The sequence below is a fragment of the Vulpes vulpes genome, chromosome 6 (genome assembly GCF_048418805.1).
Source record: "Vulpes vulpes isolate BD-2025 chromosome 6, VulVul3, whole genome shotgun sequence".
NCBI classification, from domain to species: Eukaryota; Metazoa; Chordata; class Mammalia; order Carnivora; family Canidae; genus Vulpes; species Vulpes vulpes.
In genome coordinates this window covers 45,262,021-45,280,945 of record NC_132785.1, presented here as the reverse complement: position 1 = coordinate 45,280,945, position 18,925 = coordinate 45,262,021, and the positions used below count along the sequence as shown (strand labels likewise).

At 38.3% G+C, this 18,925-nt stretch overlaps 1 protein-coding gene across 1 annotated transcript; it reads left to right on the top strand.

The window, feature by feature from the left end:
• Positions 1-604: 604 nt before the first annotated feature.
• TGDS (TDP-glucose 4,6-dehydratase) lies at positions 605-16,956 on the top strand. The gene is made up of 12 exons (XM_026003625.2): positions 605-839; positions 2,952-3,018; positions 4,000-4,068; positions 5,639-5,729; positions 8,017-8,159; positions 8,983-9,081; positions 10,063-10,122; positions 11,306-11,349; positions 11,984-12,149; positions 14,183-14,241; positions 14,856-14,953; positions 16,110-16,956. Exons 1-12 carry the CDS (start codon positions 754-756, stop codon positions 16,193-16,195), a joined length of 1,068 nt encoding a protein of 355 aa, XP_025859410.1. The 5' UTR covers positions 605-753; the 3' UTR covers positions 16,196-16,956.
• The last annotated feature ends 1,969 nt before the right edge of the window (positions 16,957-18,925 follow it).

Sequence of the window (18,925 nt, the reverse complement as noted above, 5' to 3'; positions counted from 1 at the left end):
CTTGCTATTTTAATTGGGATGGTCAAGGAAGGACTCTCTGAAGGGTGACCCTCAAGCTGAGAACTGAAGTAAGGGTAAAAAGTAGGCAGATATCTGGGAATGGGCATCCAGGCCCAAGGCGGGTAGCATGCCTGGCAAATTCAAGGAGAGACAAGGAGGGCAGGCAGCCTGGGGCAGAGCGAGCACGAACAAGAATAGTAAGGGCAGGAACTAGGGAACATCTGTACCACGATTGCCAGCAGCCTGCGTTGTCGGTAACAATGTTCACAACAAAGCAAAAGGCATTTTGCAATTGCAACCTCCCGCTTCCACATTTTGCAACCAGACAACCCCTGGAGTTCTCCGCTCAATTCGCGAGTCAACTGTGCAGACGGTTTTCAGTGCAAGAAGGAAAAGAAGGCAATCATTCCTAACTCCGACCATCCGCGTATCTAGGTAAAGCCTCATCTATACTGGTGTCACTTGACACAAAACGTTCCAGACCCCGCTTCCCGGCCACCCCGATTGTGCCCAGCAGGCCAGGTTTGGGCGGAGCAGAGCTGCGCCGGCGCAGTAGCCCAGCACCGCCCGTGCACTCCAGGGCCCCGCCCCCCCCCAGTGGGCGGGGACAAGCCGGCCAGACTCCGGAAGCGGCTGCCGCGGGCCCCACTGACGTGTCCCGGCGGCGAGACGTGTCGCGAAAAGTCGCGGTGGACCTTACCTGCGGGGTACGGAGCTGGCGCTTTACGCCGCCGGGCACAGCTGAGCTGGGAGATGTCGGCTGCAGGCCGGGCGGAGCCCTTGGGTCCTCCCAGCAGCTTTGCGAAGCGGCTCCTGGTGACCGGGGGTGCTGGTTTCATGTAGGTAACGGCGCCGCTGGCCGACTAGTGGCTCCCCAGAGACCCCAGCCTTTTCCTGCGCCCCTGCTTGCTCTTGGAAACTTGAAACCAGCTTCGGGCGGGGGGGGGCGGTTCTGATACGCGGAGGGTCTTAACGCACGACCGGGATCAGCCTGCCTTCTCCCACCCCCGCCTGCGAGGACTTGGTTGCTTTGAAACTGCGGCTTCTTTACGATGCCTCCCACCCGAAGCCACAGTGCTGTAGTGACGCCCGCCCTCTTACCTGGCCGGGGATGCACCTGACACTCTTCTGAGTGCACCCAGGTTGCAGTAAGCTTTCACCGACTGCCCCACCCTCCGGCCCGCCCCTTCCATACACAGGCCTTGTACATATAAGATCCAAGAAACGATTTTTGGATTGTGGTAGGACATTCTTTTATTTAGCGGGTTTAAAAAACAAAACAAAACAAAACCCTGTTATGGTGCTTTGACCTGGACTCTCACACCCACATGCAATCAGTAAGTCCTATTTCACTGCATCCGAAGTGAATACTTCTACACCCACTCCTATCCTAGTCCACGTTACTGTCTTCTTCTGCCTAGATTACTATTGTAGCTTCCTGTTGGTCATACTGCTTCCCCTCTTGTTCCCTTAAAATCTGTTCTGCACACAGAAGTCAGTGTTTATTAAGTAAATAAGTGCATAGAGTTTTACCCCAGTGGTTCCTGTCAAACTTAGAATAAAACCCAAACTCTTTAGCATATCTAGAAGACTCAAGTGTCCAGGCCCTGGTTTTCCAACCTGGTCTGACATTCCACCTCTTTTTGGAGTTTCTGGAACAGATGAAGCCCATTCCCCCTGACTTGAGGCCTTTGCACTTGTTTCCCCTTTGGTTAGGCCGCTTATATCACTTAGTTCGATGGTTACTGAGATACAGCCTCCTGGGACAGGCGTTACCTGGCCATCCTAGATAAAATAACCCCTTTCCCAACTAACATACTAATCACCACCCACAATTATATTGTGTATTAGTGTTTACTTACTTACTGCCTGCATCTCTACTCTAGAATGTAAATTGGATGGAAGCAGAGACTCTTGTTCATTAAGCATCTATAAGAATGCCTGGCTTGTTTAACAGAGGTGTTCAGTAGTTACCAAATGGATGAATACACAGGTAGCAACAGGAAACTCGCAATGTCTAGTTGAAAGACGAACATGGGAATCACCTCCCCTCTGAGCACATTGAATCACCTTTTCAAATCCGACAATAAGGAGGGTACCAGGCAGGCAAGGTTGGTTTACCGAATGTGAAGAGGGGTGTGGGCATAAAAGGGTGTGAGAGGGATGGTCCTGAAAGGGCAAGTCCCAGAAAATGCTGTGAAAGGGCTGTCAAGTACAAACTCTGAGTTCATAATTTGGTCAGAGGCAGCCCTTGTTCCTGAGAACCCAATGTTGTGTATATGAGAAAACCTGAATGACGGATCATCTCACTGAGTCATGCCTGTGGTTCCACTTCAAGGTCCTCAGAAACCCAGGAGCCACCATGGATCTCCAGCTCCGGATGGCCTCAGCTATTATTAGCTTTGGAAACCTAGATTTAATCTAGAACTTCCCTGAGGGTTGTAGTTTACATCACCAAATTCTTCTACCAAGAGATAGCAATTGCAGTAGGGTTACTATGAACATAGGCAACTCCTGTGTTCAGACTAATTAATTTTTGCAGTTATACCTACAGTCTCTTAAAGGATATGTTATAATTTCAGTATGTTTGTACTGACCACCACTCATGGTATTTATCATCCTGCTTCACTCCCACACTCAAAGCACATGTGGACAAAATTATTTGGTTAAACTATTTTTTTTCTTGTACCCAGAACCAGTAAATTCTCTTTTCCCCACAGTGCAAAAGAATATCGGTGCATCAATACTGACTACTTATTATGTTGAGAAAGTTAGGAAAAGGGCAGGGGAGGGAGCATATTCAATGTAGTTATGTTATTTCTGTTATTTTGCTGAAACTTAAAGGTATCTTTGAATGGTTTCCTAATAGCATATGGTAATATTTAGGAAATGTTAAGAATTTAGGGAAAAGGTTAAATTTTCTACTAACAAAAGCACTTTTTTCCTTAAAGCGCATCACATGTGATTGTCTCTTTAGTAGAAGATTATCCAAACTATATGATCATAAATCTAGACAAGGTGAGTTTTATAAAAATGAGCTTCAAGCACTGATATTTTTTTAAAGTATTAGAATCTTATCATGCTGTTATTTTAGTGTTTTATTTAGTCATTTTAGCAACTTAGAGGCCTACATAGTCATGTGATCATGCTGTACTTAGTCTTTTTAAAGTTTTTCATTATGATAGCCCATTAAGTAAAGGTTTCAAGTGCAATATTTTTACCAAAAGAAAATTTTCAATCCTGAGTTCAATATTTAGTGTAATCTTGTGATTATGAACCTTTTTCTGGAGTTTGGGATACTCTGATTATTTGATTTTATTATTAGATGATTTTATAACTGCCACCTCCTGGAAAATTACATATTTCTTAATTTGAAACTAATTTAGTTTTAAGGATTTTTCTGTGATAATTGAAGTCTCCCTGGAGAGTCTGAATGCCATGATTGGTAATCACTGGATTTTTTTATTTTAAGCACAAGATGCAATTAGTTACCTTAATTTCATAAAATATAATAGTAAAAATCTATATACAGAATAATCTGTAGGTCTTATCAATTCTTGCCTGCCTTACTCTAATGGACAGTAACTTTTCTCCTCACCTGTACAGAAATTTACCAACAATTAGCCCAGGAAACAGTGTAATGAGTTATAATATGCATAACACAGGTGCAATTGTTTTTTGCATACCAATTTCTTTGCAGTAAGAAATGGTACCCTTTCTGATGGCTAGGGGCAGTCTGGGCAGAGAAATTTTTTAAAGGAAGGGTTTCTAAACGTAATTTTTTGTATTTTGAAAAGATAACAAAATTACATGGTTTTTGTTATTTACTTTTTAAGGTATCAGCGACTCCTAAAAACACAAAGAGCAAACACTTTAAGAAGACATGTTTTTGTATTACAATCAGAACATTTGTAGTCCTTAAAATAACTTGATATTTTATAGGAAAAGCTATTATCACCTTCTGTGTTGTTTCTCTCTCTCTTCCTCACTTATTTTAAGCTGGATTACTGTGCAAGCCTGAAGAATCTTGAAACTATTTCTAACAAACAAAACTACAAATTTATACAGGTATGAAAATTTTCTTATAATTACGTAATTATTATACTGTGCCTCTTTAGCCATTCATTTAGACATTCTGTCTTTCTACTTTGCAAGCTTGTGTAATGTGGGGTTAGAAAACATGCTTATAAAAGACCTTTTAATTTCCAAAAGTACCACGTGCTTTAGAGAATACTGCTTTAGACTAATACCACTATAGGGATCCCTGGGTGGCGCAGCGGTTTGGCGCCTGCCTTTGGCCCAGGGCGCGATCCTGGAGACCCGGGATCGAATCCCATATCAGGCTCCCGGTGCATGGAGCCTGCTTCTCCCTCCGCCTGTGTCTCTGCCTCTCTCTCTCTCTGTGACTATCATAAATAAATAAATAAAAATTAAAAAAAAAAGACTAATACCACTATAAAGCTGCATGTGATATTTGGTGCCTTGGCAGATCCATAGGTAGCTGATTGAACTTACATGCTTCATGATTTGTAGGTCCTCCCTAGCCTTCTTACTGAGGCCTTGCTGGGATTTAAAGAGATTGGTATAAAGGGGAGTTTTACTGAGGGCAGGCAATAGCCAGAAAGCTCACCGTGCAGCCCATGGGATAATCTTCTTCAATGAAGGTGGATTGATTGGCTCTGGAAGGCTGATTCTTAGTAGGCACACTTAGAAGAGTCTAAAGTATAAACCAGAGCGCCAGATCATTACAGAGGGAAATTTTAATGTCAAATGAAATTAACTCATGATTTATGATTTTTTAAAGAAGATACTCTATGAACTGTCTTTTTCACCACAAATTGTAAAGAGTACACTGAGCAAACATTTTATAATTCTGTTCTTCTATATGAAAGTGTTTCAGTCACCAAAGAATTGTTGAGAATACACATTTTTCGGAAGATGAAACGTACATATAACATCAAAAGTTCTCATAAATTCACTTAGTTGTGGTGAAACACATTTTTTTAAATGTCAGTGTAATTGTTACACTTGACCTTAAGTATATTGCAATAATGGTTACCTCAAACTTTAAAAAATATGTTTTAAAAATTTCCTGTAGGGATCCCTGGGTGGCTCAGCGGTTTAGCACCTGCCTTTGGCCCAGGGTGCTATCCTGGAGTCCCGGGATCGAGTCCCACGTTGGGCTCCCTGCATGGAGCCTGCTTCTCCCTCCTCCTATGTCTCTGCCTCTCTCTCTCTCTTTCTCTCTATGTCTATCATAAATAAATAAATAAACAAAAAAACTAACTAAAAAAAAATTTCCTATTAATATGACCTTAGGTTGGCAAGAATATTATGGGAAAAAGCTAGCACAGTTCTTAGTGCTGGTTTGGTGCTCAATAAAATACTATTTTAAAGATATATTTGCAAAAAAGTACTTTGAATTGAGTATCTTATATCCTAGAATAGTGGAGAAATACATCATTACTGTATTTACTTGACCCTTTGGTTCAATTTTCAAGTATTCTCTATTAAAGCAGGATGGTGGTGATGGAGATTAATTTTTTTTTATAGTTGTTTTGGTTCATGTAGTAAAATGGTTATTACAAATGGGAGTGCTCAGAGAAACTTCACTTTTTCCTGTTTGCTTTTCATATAGGGTGACATATGTAATTCTCACTTTGTGAAACTGCTTTTTGAAACAGAGAAAATAGATATAGTACTACATTTTGCTGCACAAACACATGTAGGTAAGCACTGTTTTATGTTACAGTTATGATGGGCAAAATTTTTTCCATAAATCAAAGTACAGTGTTGAACTTAAAACAAGCAGGGACTTAATAGGTCTTTGAATGAATACATACCATGCTCTACCAGAAAAACAGGGTGCTTTTCTACTTTTATTAATGTAGATTGAAATATAACCTTAAATTCTATCTTAAAAACTTTGAGTTTAACCAAATTCAATATAGTGATTACTTCTGGGGAGATGTGCCTTCAACTTAATTTTTTTTTTTTAAACTGGGTGGTGGATACACAGTTAAACATTATAATATTAGTTTTTTGTTTTGTGCATCTGAGATATCTTCTAATTGTCTAACATTTAATATTGTGAAAAATATCATACATTAAGAAGAATTTAGAAGTAAAGCAAGATGAATAATGATGTGAGAGATACCTGGGTGGCCCAGTGGTTGAGCATCTGCCTTCAGCTCAGGGCGAGATCCCGGGGTCCTGGGATCAAATCCCACGTCGGGCTCCTTGCATGGAGCCCGCTTCTCCCTCTGCCTATGCCTCTGCCTGTCTTTCTGTGTCTCTCATGAATAAATAAATAAAATCTTAAAAATAAAATGATAGATGTGAATATCCATATGGCCATCACCTAAACAAAATATAGAATGTTGCTGAGTCCTCATTAGTTAGTTAGTATTACTAACTTAGTAACATTAGTTACTATTACTAATGTAACTAGTTAACATTAGTTAGTATTACTGCCTTATTACCTGAGTTAAAAATTATAATTTTCCTTAGTCTTCTCTACAGCGTATTTAGGAGATTATTCTATAACAGAATATAGAGCTATTCCTCATCCCTTTTTATTGTTGTATACTCCACTGTGTAGATGTCCTACATTTGTGTTTATTTCCTGCGTTTTGCTATTTAAATAGTACTGCAGTGGATGGCTTCATGCCTGTGTCCTTTTGTATATTTGTCAATTGATGTTCGGTAGAGATTCCTAGAAGAAGGAATTCAAGATAGATCAGTTTGCTGGGGCTACGGTAACAAAATACCATGGACTAGGGAACTTAAGCAACAGAAATTTATTGCTCTTAGTTCTGGAGGCTGGAAATCCGAGTGCCAGCAGGGTTGGTTTCTTCTCAAGCTTCTCTCCTTGGCTTGCACATGGCCACTTTCTCACTGTGTCCTCACAGTTTTTCCTCGGTGCATCCCTAGTGTTTCTTTTTCTGTCAACATTTCTTCTTTGAAGGCTACTAGTCACATTGGATTAGGGCTTACTGGAATGGCCTTATTTTTATTTAATCACCTCTTTATAGGCACATCCTATATTTGGGTTAGGGCTCCATCATGAATTTTGGGGGAACATAGTCCAGCCCAATAACCAGGGTTAAGGGGTAAAAGCATATGTAATTTGTGTAGGTATTGAGAAATTTCATTCCCTAGGGGTTGAAAACACTGCATTCTTAACTCCTCATGTATAAGGTAGCTTTCCCTGTAGCCTCACCAACAGAAGAAGGTATTGTCAAATTTTTAAATTTTTGCCAATCTGATGAGTTTTCATTTTGGATTTTCCTTATTATAATTGAGGCTGGGTATCTTAAGCCTAAGGATCTTTGTATTTCTTGTCTAAACTGTTGGTTTATGTTTCCTATCCATTTACTATAGGGTTGTTCCTTTTTGTTTTTTATAACTTCTTTGTAGTTTCAATATATTAGCCCTTTGTTTCTGATAAGTTCAAATAATCATCTCAGTTTGTCATTTGTCTTTTTACTTTTTTAGATTTTTTGGTTTGTTTTTTTCTAAAAGCAAGAGATTTGCATAGTTCAATTTATCAAATTTTTTTTCCTTTTGCTTCTGGATTTTGAACCATATTTAGTAAAGTTCCTCTCATTCTTGGATTATAGAGAATCTATTTTTCAAAGTAAATTTATTTTAAAAATAATTTATCCAGCATTTATTATGTTTTTGGCAATAACAGATTGATCTGAACTAGAAGTTTTGAGTTTTAAATTTAAGAACATTTTAAATTTAGATGTATTGTTTCTTTCTTTTTAGAATTAAAAAAAAGTTTTTCTTGCAAATTTAGCACTGACAGTTTTCTAGGTTCTAAAAATTTGCAGGTACTTTATAATTTAGGCTTAAAGCATAAAGAGCAGTGTGTTTTTGTTATTTTTTTAAAAAATTATTGTAGTTGTGGCAAATGAGAAGTGAATAGAGCTTTCCTTAAAGCTGAGTCTACTGTTTGGTATTTGTTTTGTCTCTTGGGTGGAAGTGTTCTAGCTTTTTCTCTTTTTTTAGATCTTTCATTTGTACGTGCCTTTGAATTTACGTATGTTAATGTCTATGGCACTCATGTTTTGGTAAGTGCTGCTCATGAAGCCAGAGTGGAGAAGTTTATTTATGTTAGCACAGATGAAGTATATGGAGGCAGTCTTGATAAGGTAAGTTTAGAAGATGTATATATGCCTTGCTCACCTTTCTCTTCCACTTGAGAAACATTGGAATGTCAAGGAATGAATGTGAAATTATTGTAGAAACTGGAATCTGTTCTCCTTTTTTAATCATTTGTATATATTATACTTTTTATTCAAAAGATGTCTCTATTCTCCTCTATATTTTTCATAGTCACTGTTTTCAATGAGTGACCTCATTCTGTTCTATGTTTTTACCTAAACGCATACATAGTGACAAAAATCAAGCAACTTGAAAAAACTTATAATGAAAAAAAGCAGACCCTGACTACTTCTCCTCAATATCCAGCCCTACCTGTAAGAAACAGTTATTCTCAATTCTCTTTGCAATTTTTATGAGGCGAACTTTTTTCTTTTTGTACTTTGTCACCCTACATCAGATCTGACACCACAGCCAGGATGATTTTTAAAATATAAGTCAGATAATGACATTACTCTGCTCAAAACCTGTTCATATTTTTACACTGGCCTTCAGGGTTCTATGTGTTCTGGCCTCCCTCTAGCTTTCCGGCCTCATCTTCCATTTCCCTTCCCTCACGCAGACCTCCTTGCAGTTCCTTTGGACACACTTCTGTCTCAGGACCTTTGCACTTGCTGTTCTCTCTGCTTGTCTTATAGGGTTGTTATGAATGCTATTATATAAAAATGCTTAGAAAAATGCCAGGGACATGTTTGGGGTTCAGTAAATGTTTTTCAACATATAATAATATATCAAATTTGTAATATGTTTTCTGATTTTTCTGCTTAGAAACTATGCATAAAATATATTTTAATACATCTTTTTTAAAATTAGGAATTTGATGAATCTTCACCCAAACAGCCTACGAATCCTTATGCATCATCTAAAGCAGCTGCTGAGTGTTTTGTACAGTCTTATTGGGAACGATATAAAGTAAGAACTCATTCCAGAACCTTTTGGATCATTTTTCTTTTGACTTAGATGATAAAACTCCCAAGTTAGCATTAGCAACATTCCATATATATTTTCTTATTTACGTGGTGCATAGAGTATTACAGCTGCAGGGAAACACTCATTTGGAATATTGTGATAACCAGAACCCTCCAGGTGAAAGAAGACAGAGGGAGGGCAGGTTCTGTGACCTGCCACATGGCTTCTCTCTACATGAGAGGCCTTCTCTCTACATGGCTTCTCTCTTTCACCTCTCTTGGCTCCTTGTGAATTGAATGGGAGTTGACACTCTCTTGCCTTTTGTGTTCCATAGCATCTGCCCTTTGCCTTTTAGGGTCACTTTTTTTTTTAATTTTGTAAGAGTTGGTGCTTCAAAGAAAGACATCTTGAAGTTTGTTTGTTTGTTTGTTTGTTTGTTTGTTTGTTTTTTGAAGATTTTATTTATTTATTCATGAGAGAGAGAGAGAGGCGCAGAGACACAGGCAGAGAGAGGAGCGGGCTCCATGCAGGGGACTCCATCTTGGGTCTCCAGGATCACGCCCTGGGCCAAAGGCAGCACTAAACTGCTGAGCCACCAGGGCTGCCCTTAAAGTTTAACATATAAGCAAACCTAAGGTCCAAGATGTATGTAGTCTCTGAAGTCATCGGGTAGAAATTCCTTTAATTTTCTACTATCAAACCTAATTAAACTACACCCATCTCTATTGATCCTGCCCTGGTCCCAGGAAAGAAAATATTCTTCTTCCTCCTTTTAGGAGCCTCTGCCTTTCTCTGAATCCTATCCTCTCCCGTATTTTCAGGAACCTTACATCAGGGGGAAAAAAAAAAAAACAAACCTCTTTGCTTCTGTCCTTAAGGTGTGTAGAGTTATTTAGCTGCAAGTGCCCATCTTTTAGGACTGCTATGTTTAGAAAACCATTACAATTGGACCTCTTACTGCGTTAACGTTGAGTACTCTCTAAGTTTCCAGCTGTCATCACACGAAGCAGTAATGTTTACGGACCACATCAGTATCCAGAAAAGGTATATTCTACTTGTGCATCCATAGTGTATTTCAGCAAATTGTAGCTTCTCATTATTTAAGATAATCTCTCTTTAGTTATTTGTTTGGAATAATTTCTGCTATAATTATACATAATTATAAGTGCCGTATAGGCCATGTGCAAATCTCACGAGGTTTAGAGTCTGAAGACCTGAGTTCAAGTCTCAACCTGACACCAGCTGGTGTGACCTTAGGTCCTTGGAGCACCATTTTTAAATTGGGGATAATGAAAATACTCTGAAGGGATTTTGAAGGATCCAGTGAGATGATAATGTGGACATGCCTGGTGCTTTTCAGGATTCCAAAGCACTACAGCACATTCCCATCACTCCTGTTGTGTTGCTGAAGACTCTTCCTTTGCAGTCAAGAAAATTAAGAGCTAGTCAGAGAGTCATGCGGGAAGTTTATATAGACATTTGTCTTCCTGTCAGCTGGCTCATTGTTGCCCAGCTTCTCTTTATTGTTGCTGGCCTGAACATCTTCCAGAAAGTAGTACAAGTGGTGAATAAAGAAATATAGCTAAAAGGCTGAACCAACTGTGCAGTTGGTTCTATATCATTAAGCCTAATTTTAAGTAACCATTGCCTTCTGTGCCTAAAAATTTAGAGATAGGGTTTTTCACTTTCCAGCTGGTTGCTTTTATCTCTGCCCAAATAAAGGCCTCATCATGATCTACCGGTCTTAATATCTACTTTGCTTAATTTGAGCAGTATCTTTCAATTTAATATTATACCTCACCCTGTTTAATGTAACTTTTCTTTGAGTTCAATGGCACTGGAATTTATTTTTTATTAATTTCACGAGCATGATTGATTAGGTGCTGTATGCAAAGCAATAAGTAGGATATGATTCCTGCCCTTAGGAAACCCAAGGCGGACTTTTGCAAAGAGACCAAACTGTTCATGAAGACTTTTTCTGAATCTGTACACTATTTGTATCATTTTGTCTTTATATTTGTCTAGCATATACCTTGTTTTTGTGAAATAAGAAGCTATCTTAGAGTTCTTTAACTTATCAAAATTATAATAGCTTTTTTTCTTGAACTGATAAGAATTAGAATTTATATATTTCTTATTAATCATAATCTTTTAATCTTATGATGAGTTAGACTCGTATTAATGAGTGAATTCCAAGGTCTGAAATGATATTTAAATATTCTTTTAGGTTATTCCAAAATTTATATCTTTGCTACAACACAACAGGAAATGGTATGTTACTATTTACCTTTGTACCCATATGTTTTTCTGGTATGTAGATGGTATTGGTGACAGCCTGTCTTGAAAATCATGAAGTCTTAAGAGTTGAAGGCCATAGAATTGAATGTTTTCACAAATTTACAAATTCCTTCTACAATCAATGGGATGGTTTTTAAGATAACTATGTTCTGTTATTCATCTTTATAATTTACTTACTAGGATAATTTCAATTTTTTTTATAATTTCAATTCTTAAAAAATATATCCTAGAACTCTGATTTATAGCATTAAGATTTGACATCTGTCTATATAATTTTACTTTTCCAAAGGATTTAATATATTTAATTCACAGAGCTATGTATATTTTTTCAAAATGAACTTGAGGTAGAAAATTGAATAACTTATTTCTCAGGGGTCATTTATATGTTTGCCACTTTCCTACTGAATGCTGTAGGGACATGTGGAGGTCATTTAAAAATTATGGACAAATTTTAGAAAAGTCATAAGAATTTGTGTTTTCAGTTAAAGATTTCTAGGCTCTCCATGGGAATTGGCTTCTCTGGAATTGTACCCAGCTATTGTGTTACCCTGGTTTGAGAGAGCTTACTTTTTATACTTTATGATTCCGTTTCATTTAATCTTTTTAGCTGCATTCATGGATCAGGGCTTCAAACAAGAAATTTCCTTTATGCTACTGATGTAGTAGAAGCATTTCTCACTGTCCTCAAGAAGGGAAAACCAGGTGAAATTTATAACATCGGAACCAATTTTGAAATGTCAGTTCTCCAGCTTGCCAAAGAACTAATACAACTGGTATGTATATATTGTAAAAGAGTAGTGTTTTCAAAATTGTCACTAAATTACTGGCCATAATCACTTGTTTAGTCAAAATCAGCAATTTACAATTTACTCAATTGAAAGGTGAATGAGTAGAAAAATGAAAAGTACATGATGAAGATATGCCATTATTTGAAGTTAATTCAGTCCTTTCTAATAGCTTTTTAGAAAAATAAAAATCCTATAACATGAAATGTAGATACTTACAACAAATACTTCAATGTTAGAAATATAAAACTGTGTGTCTCAGTCTTAAGGATTGATGATATGTAAGTAATTATAGTTAAGAGTGTATGTATGTATTAATGAACATCAATTCTCAGTCTCGGGATTCAGTAGAAAGGGAGACTTGGTATAATATATATGGAAATACTTTTCCTTTACACTACTACTCTCAGGATACTCTGTACTCCAAATATGTGGGTTTTCCACACCAAGAAATTCTCAGAGACAAGCTGGGTGGCCTATTATTTAACTCAATTTGACATTATCTGCCTGGAGATAGCTTCAGGTTCCATCCAGGCTTTGGGGGCACCCGGATGGCTCAGTCAGTTAAGCATTTGCCTTTGGCTCAGGTCATGATCCCAGAGTCCCAGGATTGAGCCCTGCATCAGGATTCCTGCTCAGTGGGGAGTCTGCTTCTGCCTCACCCCACTGATACTTGTGCTTTCTTGCTCTCTATCTTTATCTCAAATAAATAAAATCTTAAAAAAAAAAAAAAAGATCCCATGAGTAAAGGCTCAGTCCAATAAGACTATCCTCTGCTTCAGGTGCCAACTACAAAACCTGGTTGTCACCTGTGCTTCTGATCCACTCACTATACAGCAGAGGTACTTAGCTGGAGTGACTCACAGAATTGAGAAATACAGTTTATTTTCTAGATGACTGGCTTATTGAAAAGGATAGAACTCAGGGACAGCCAGATTCTGGAGATGCATGGGGCAGGGTATGGGGAAGAGGTGTGGATTGACCGTGCACTCTGGGCACATCACCCTCCCAGCACCTCCCAGTTTTCAGCAGCTCAGATATTCTTCAAACCCCATTGTTTTGTTTTGTTTCATTTTTATAGATATTTCATTAAGTTGGTTTGATTGGTTAAATTATTGACCACTGGTTATGAATTCAGTCTCCAGCCCTCTAAGCACAGGGTTGGTTTCCTTGGCAACCAGCTCCCATCCTTAGGGACTTAACATTAACTCTGGTGTGCTCAAAAGGGGCTTGTTATAAGTAGCAAAATACACCTTTCTCTCTCATCACTTGGGAAATTCCAACAGTTTTAGGAACAGGGATAAGACCAAATTTATATTTCTTATTATAAATTATAATCCCACATTGAATAATAACCAAGAGTCAAAAAATTAATTTTCTCCCCTAGTTTATGCAATGTATTCTTTGTGAGCTTCAGATGGAATGCGGGTTATAAAGCATGGGAAGACTTTTTTTTTTTTTAGATTTTATTCATGAGAGAGACAGAGAGATGGAGGGGGAGAGAGGCAGAGGCACAGGCAGAGGGAGAAGCAGGCTCCATGCAGGGAGCCTGACGTGGGACTCAATCCCAGGTCTCCAGGATCAGGCCCTGGGCTGAAGGCGGCATTAAACCACTGAGCCACCCGGGCTGCCCAAGAATGAAAGTCTTACTAAAATGCTCTTTATTTTAGCTGTCTCCCCCACTTTGAAGGGGTTTTTGTTTTTTCTTTTCTTTTTTAAAGAGTTATTTATTTATTTTAGAGAAAGAAAGTGTGTGTACAAGTTGGGGGTAGATAGAGGGAAAAGGAGAGACTCTTCAAGCAAACTCCCTACTGAGTGTGGAGCCCAATATGGGGCTTGATCTCAGGACCCTGAGATTGTGACCTGAGCAGAAATCAGGAGTCATATGGTAACTAACTGTGCTACTCAGGTGCCCTGAAGGGGTTGTTTTTCTTGTCTTTTGAATCAGCTCTTGAATATCTTTGTTATTCTGTAGTCTTATTTTATAATTGTTGATTCAAAAGCCTTCTCCGTTTTGACAGATCAAAGAGACCAGTTCAGAGTCTGAAATGGAAACCTGGGTGGATTATGTTAATGATAGGTAAGTAACAACTTAAAACACTGGGGAAAGGTTGTGAAATCTTGGATCCTTACACAATTCTAAAATAAGTAGACTTAACCAGAAACTAGTATTATCGCTCTTTAGATTTCCACTAAAATATTTTTTCCTAATTATGTGTCAAAAAAAATAAAGTGTGACATTACTGCTTACTAGCTGTGTGACTTAAAGAAAGTTACTCCAAGTCTGAGGTCTCCTCGAGAGTGAAATAGGGATAATACTATCTCATTTACAGAAGTATTTTAAGGTTTTATTATAACATAGATAAAGTACCTGACCCAAGGTGTGAAACATAAGAGCACTAATAAGTTTATGTGTGTTTATTCATTCATCAAACATTCATTGCCTTCATACCCATATTGTGGTTAAAAGCAGAAAAGGACGAGCCATGGAGAGGGTTAGGTGTCTGGGATTATAGATGATGTTTTAAAACATGTACTTTATTTTACATGTATTTTATTTTTCTATAAAAGTGTGTCATCAGGATGCATTTTTTTTTAAGGAAAAAAGATTCATGGGCACACATTATTTCTCTGAGTATTAAATTTGTAAATATATATCCACAATGTCATTTTAAATCTGTTTTATTTTCTAAGACCTACCAATGACATGAGATATCCAATGAAGTCAGAAAAAATACAGGGCTTAGGATGGAGACCCAAAGTGCCTTGGAAAGAAGGAATAAAGAAAACAAGTATGTTATGTATTGATCCTTTTGGGGAGGGGGAAATTCAGAAAAAATTTAAAGGAAACGTAATTTACTTTTATAACACTATAAATTCGGTAGAATGCCATGATAAATTATTTTCACTTTTCAAGTTGTTACATTTACTGTATTTCCAGCAACAGTAATATATTTCCTAAGCATCTTAAATTTCACACACTGACTTCTGCTCAGGCTTCCTATGTCTTACTAGGACAGAAACCTAGTTAACTGATTCTCAGGTGCAAACTTTTCACTTTTTTCACATCTTTTAAAGGTGTGTGTTTTAAAGTCACTAGTGTCTTACTATTATTGCATCTTCCTTTCTTTCTTGGTAATACGTAAAATAATGGTCCATTTTAAGGTCGGTGTCATCATAGATTTGATGAGATATAGACAGTTGCAGTCTTTGAGTGTCTTAAGTCTTTTTATATTGAAACAAATAAAATTTACTATTTGCAGAAATAGCCATTAAAATGAGTGTGTATAAAATCTATATATAGTTAAAGTTCAGTTTAAAAATGTATTCATGAGAAAAGATAAACTCATATGTAGAAAAGAAGTCTTCACTAAGAGCTTGACACAGTACTTATATTGAATTTGTAAAATCAAATTCAAAGATATTTTATCATTTTTTAACTAAAAAAACCTTTACTGTTAGTATAGCCATATAAACTAATTTTGCATATTAGCAGAAGGAAGGTCACGCCATCTTATTATGCCTGTAATGCAGTATTGCTCTGTTTACATGAACAAAAAAGTACATTTTTCCCTGTAACTTTAAAACCAGTGCAAATAGCTTATCTTTCTCCCTGAATTTTTAAAATCAGAATGTCTTAAACACTTAGGCCAACAAATTCAGTATTGACGGACTTTCAAAGTTAAAAAGAAAACAATAATTGATTTTTAAATCTAAATGTTTAGATATTGAAACATTTTGTGATTAAAGACATTGATTAGTTAGAATCAAATTGTTTTCTTCATGAGGCATCCCTTTGTCAAGACTGATTCTTAAGAACCTGAGTAAAATTATCTGAGTAGCTGATGGGTAGGATTTTTCTTACTTAGCAGGATCTCAGTAAATGTTGGTTAACTGGTGTTTAGTGTTTTATTTTTAATTTTTGTCTTTTTTTTTTTTTGCTATTAGTTGACTGGTACAGAGAGAATTTTCACAACTGGAAGAATGCAGAAAAGGCATTAGAGCCCTTTCCAGTACAACCACCATTTGTATAGTGAGGACAGTTTTCAGAGAAAGAAGAAAATTATCCTACCTCGACAAGTGATATGAAATCAAGTGATGAGACCAAGTGTCCTCTTCATATGGAATTAGATTGTGACTTTTTGCATAAAATTCAAATGCGAAATGCCTCAGTCTTTAGAATAGTTTTAGTATTGCCATAGGATTTAAATATCAAGATTCTTTCAGAAACCTTTTCTACTGAAAGTTAGGAATCAGTAAGCCTAGGAAGAGGAGGGTGCCTGGAAGGAGGAATCTCAACAGTTCTGAGAACCAGGATGGGGAACAGCTCTGCACGGATGACAGCCTTCCCTGGCACTGAACTCACCTTCCCAGCCTTTCCCACTGCCCAGATAGTCTCAAGTTTTCATTTTTAGGCAATATAGGATAAGCCATATGCTCTCATTCATCTTTTTGTAAAGATCTGATGTGCTATAATTGCTTTAAAAGGGGAACAATGTAAAAATATCTAGCACTTTTTAACTTTTGATAATTTTGTAAAATTAAGTTAAATGTTTTTTAAAAGGAGGATGTCATTTTTATATTTTCAAAATCAATTGTTGAACTATATATAAGTAACCATGTATGAAAGAAATTTTATCATGTATTTACCATTTAAAATGATTTTATTTATAAAAGTATCAAGATTTTAATGTATTTAATGTAGAATGTGGCTTTTAGTAAGGTATGTTATTATTTTGCTGTAGAAAAAAATTTTATATTACTTGATTAAATATTTTTAATTATCTACTAAAAAGACTTTAGGATGACTTGAAAAAGCAACTGACTGGACATATTGCATTGAGAAAGGGAAAGGAGTCCATGATTGTACCCTACTTTCTGTCTTTGGTGCATGAGTGATGGTGACTTACCTCTGTGGAGTAGGAAGCAAGGTCATTAACTCGGAGGTGGCTAAAGGAGGGGGATAAGAATGGTTACTCCTTTCTTATGGGCCTTGAGGAGGTGGAGATTGAGAAAAGTATAAACAGATCCAAACTTAGGAAGAGGATTTGCCAAACAGGAGTGAAACACAAACTGAAGTTGAACAGGGTAGTCTCAGATTCTGAGATGCATAAAAATAGATTGATCCAGAGGTGGGCATCATCAGAGTCAGAATGGGCAGAGGGAGCAGAGGGCTGAGAGTGAGAGTGACCGAAGCGCTGCCCACTCATCCCAGTTGTGTAGGGAAGAGAGTGCTTCTTGGGGGTGGCCTGTAGCTAGAGGAAATGGAGAGGGGGATGGACACAAGAGCCTGGAGGTGAGAGCTTGGAGAGGCTAGGAAGTTACAGGCAGAAAATGGGATCAACTGAGAGCAAACGGTCTTTGGTGGAGTTTGCTCATTGAGGGTAGATGACAAAATAACACTTTTTCTGTGTCATTTGTTTTTGCACGTATTTTTGCATACACTTTTACTTCCAGTGCCATTATATTTAATATGGCTTAGCCTTTATCATTTATCTAGTCTCAGGATATGACCTTGACAAGCATTAGGAACATATCATGAAAAATCAGTGGAAAGATAGAAAGGACAAGACAGCGGAAGAGTAGGGGTCCTCAACTCATCTGGTCCCACAAACTTACCTAGATAACTTTCAAAACATCCTGAGCACCTATGAATCTGACCTGAGATTTAAAGAGAGAACAGCTGGAATGCTACAGAGAGAAAAGTTTTTGCTTCTAATAAGGTAGGAAGGGGAAAAAAATAAAAAAGAATCAAGTGGGGGATGGAGCTATTCTATTTATAAATAGAGTCATGGAGCCTGGCTAAGGCCAGGCAGTGAAAGCCTCCAGCGCACAAAACCCCAGCCCCAGAGAAGCAGGAACTTTAAAAACCCTCACTGGAGTTTTCCCTGACAGAAAAGTGCTTAGCAGGGAAATTGGGCAGAATCGCAGGAGGAGCAGTGGAGCCTCAAGATCCCTGGAATCACTATAGGAGGAGCGGTGCCTGCAGGAAAGCTCACTATGAACCATGGTGCGATATCGGTAAAGAGCTGGAGTGCCGCAGCCCTCTGGGCCGTTTCAGAGAAGCCGGTCGGTTAGGCGGGTTGGCTCTGGAGCTGCCCTTACACTAGAGTTTGCCAACAGAGGGAGGTGGCTGTACTCCATTCCCTTTGGGAGAGGCGGTCCCCAGGAGTGCAGGTCCAATGGTGCAGAGCCCGGGATCCCAGGGCACCCTGGGATAGACAAATGGACAAAGTCAGTGATCCTCTGCCTACCCCCGCCCCCCCGCCCCCGGGACAGTTAGATGCAGGGAGGGCACAGAAAAGTGAAAACTCTCCTGCCACTGGGCGCCCTGCAAACTGTGCAGATCAGAGCACCTGCGCCTGCCGGCAGGAGTACATCTAAGCCAGTGTGGATTGGGAGACTGTAGTTAGTTACTTGTGGGGAGCTCGACTCCAGCACTGGAAATCTGGCCTCCACTTTTTTTTTTTTTTTTTTTTTTTTTACCTTTGTTTCACCTTGTGCCTGGGAGAGGCGGGGTCTCTAAGGAACAAAGGCTTCACAGGATACACAGCTCATGCTGAGCCTAGCACCTGACAAGTGGGCATCTCCACCCAGGCACAGACAACTAAGAATTAGCACAGCAGACCCATACCCCAGAAGAACTGCTGGAAGTACAAGGGAAAAGCAAGTTTACTGAACAAGCAGCACTGGAAAGCTCTAGGACTGAGGGAAAATAGTATATAGAACTAAAGGGTCCTTTTTTGTCCTTTATCCATTATGAC

What these genes read in the sequence shown, in the direction of transcription:
- TGDS (XM_026003625.2), top strand. Translation starts at nt 754, where the DNA reads ATGTCGGCTGCAGGCCGGGCGGAGCCCTTGGGTCCTCCCAGCAGCTTT. An exon ending in CCAAAGAACTAATACAACTG is followed by an intron (nt 12,150 to 14,182) that starts GTATGTATATAT and finishes CCGTTTTGACAG; the next exon opens with ATCAAAGAGACCAGTTCAGA. An exon ending in AGAAGGAATAAAGAAAACAA is followed by an intron (nt 14,954 to 16,109) that starts GTATGTTATGTA and finishes TTTTGCTATTAG; the next exon opens with TTGACTGGTACAGAGAGAAT.